This window comes from Amphimedon queenslandica, unplaced genomic scaffold, assembly GCF_000090795.2.
Source record: "Amphimedon queenslandica unplaced genomic scaffold, v1.1 AMPQUscaffold_10508, whole genome shotgun sequence".
Classification (NCBI taxonomy): domain Eukaryota; kingdom Metazoa; phylum Porifera; class Demospongiae; order Haplosclerida; family Niphatidae; genus Amphimedon; species Amphimedon queenslandica.
In genome coordinates this window covers 5749-7136 of record NW_003549230.1, presented here as the reverse complement: position 1 = coordinate 7136, position 1388 = coordinate 5749, and the positions used below count along the sequence as shown (strand labels likewise).

General features: G+C 31.1%; 1 protein-coding gene across 1 annotated transcript in view; it reads left to right on the top strand.

The window, feature by feature from the left end:
• Window positions 1-33: 33 nt before the first annotated feature.
• Window positions 34-1388, top strand: part of LOC109590098 (uncharacterized) — a gene marked incomplete at its 3' end in the record, with an annotated part of 7091 nt that continues 5736 nt past the window's right edge. Inside the window, exons 1-6 of the mRNA XM_020006038.1 lie at window positions 34-171; window positions 235-331; window positions 423-628; window positions 679-864; window positions 981-1284; window positions 1337-1377. Coding sequence (XP_019861597.1) covers window positions 259-331; window positions 423-628; window positions 679-864; window positions 981-1284; window positions 1337-1377 — 810 coding nt within the window. The remainder of the gene's footprint in view (window positions 172-234; window positions 332-422; window positions 629-678; window positions 865-980; window positions 1285-1336; window positions 1378-1388) is intronic.

The following is a 1388-nucleotide window of genomic DNA, read 5'->3' as shown; positions in this document are numbered from 1 at the left end:
GCTTGTTAAATATCATTTTTGGTATAGATATTTTTGGAAAATTGTTCAAGTCTCAAAACTACAGTTACAAATGAGCATCACAACAGAAGACTCTCTGTTTATTTAGTGGAGTATTCCTCTTCTCTTTTTCAACATATACCATGGATATCACAATCAAACATTGCAATTATTGTAAGATGCCAAAAATTAAAATTATTAAAACTGAACAAACTTTTTATCTTTTGTTCTTTTTAGGGTAATCTTCCCAATTTTGATTCAATGATTGATCAAGTACAAAGTGATAACATTGGAAAAATCTTTAAAAACTTTGAAGTTGTTTACGGACAACATGGTATGTTACGTAAGGACAGTTCACTACTTCATGATGTTGAATTTATGCATGAAATCAATTTTATATTGTTGATGCTTTATTATATTAACAGGTAGTGGGAAGAGTCATTACATCAGGGACTGCATTAAAAAACATAGAGAAAACCACTCTACTGGAACAAATTTTGCTAGTTATGTGAAGATATTGAGCATTAACGAGACATTTAACAAGATGCGATTTGTTAGAAGATTTAGAAATGACTCCTTGAACACATTTGATGTGTTAATTTACTTGAATATTAATTTGGTTTGGCCACAGGTAATTCCAAATTTTTATTATCAATTTAATTATTTAATATTATTCTTAAGAGCAAAGATTATCAAGCACTGTTTGATGAGCTAGTGGATGAGATTAATTGGTTCTTTTTTGACTATTTTATTCTTCATTATGTTGAAGTCATGGAGTACATGTCCAGAGATGGTTCAGCCTGCACTTCACCCGAATGTTTATCACTAGTCCTTCCTGAAGGGACATCAATATCAGTTTATGTTGAAGTAATGTATTCCTTTATGTATAATTGTTTACACGTAACTATAAAATATTTTCTTTTTAATTTTCTCTTTTAAAATCAAGTTTCACTCATTCCTTTGGCACACACTATGTATAATAGGCACCATTCTGGGATATTCCTCTTATACAAGAAGTTATGGATCGCAGAGTATCCATTGAAGCTTCTAATGATTTTTCTAATAAATCATTAAGCACCTATTCTCGTAATGATTCTGTGACTTCAGTGGATGAGGAATCGCTCAAAAGATCATTAAAAAAATTTGATGAGATTTTTCCTGTTTTTGCTCTCCTTGGCAAGAAAACACAACCTCCATCACTTTACGATGTTAGCAGCAGTGGAGTCCAGTTAGTCTGTAAGTATCTCAAGGGATATCATGACAAGAACTTGGATCATCTTATGAAACGTATGTCCAGTATTTTACGCAATGCGAAACTTCCTTCTCTTTTTTATTCTAGGTGATAACAAAATAATTAAGATTGATAAAATTATTAGTGAAGTAAAACCAGA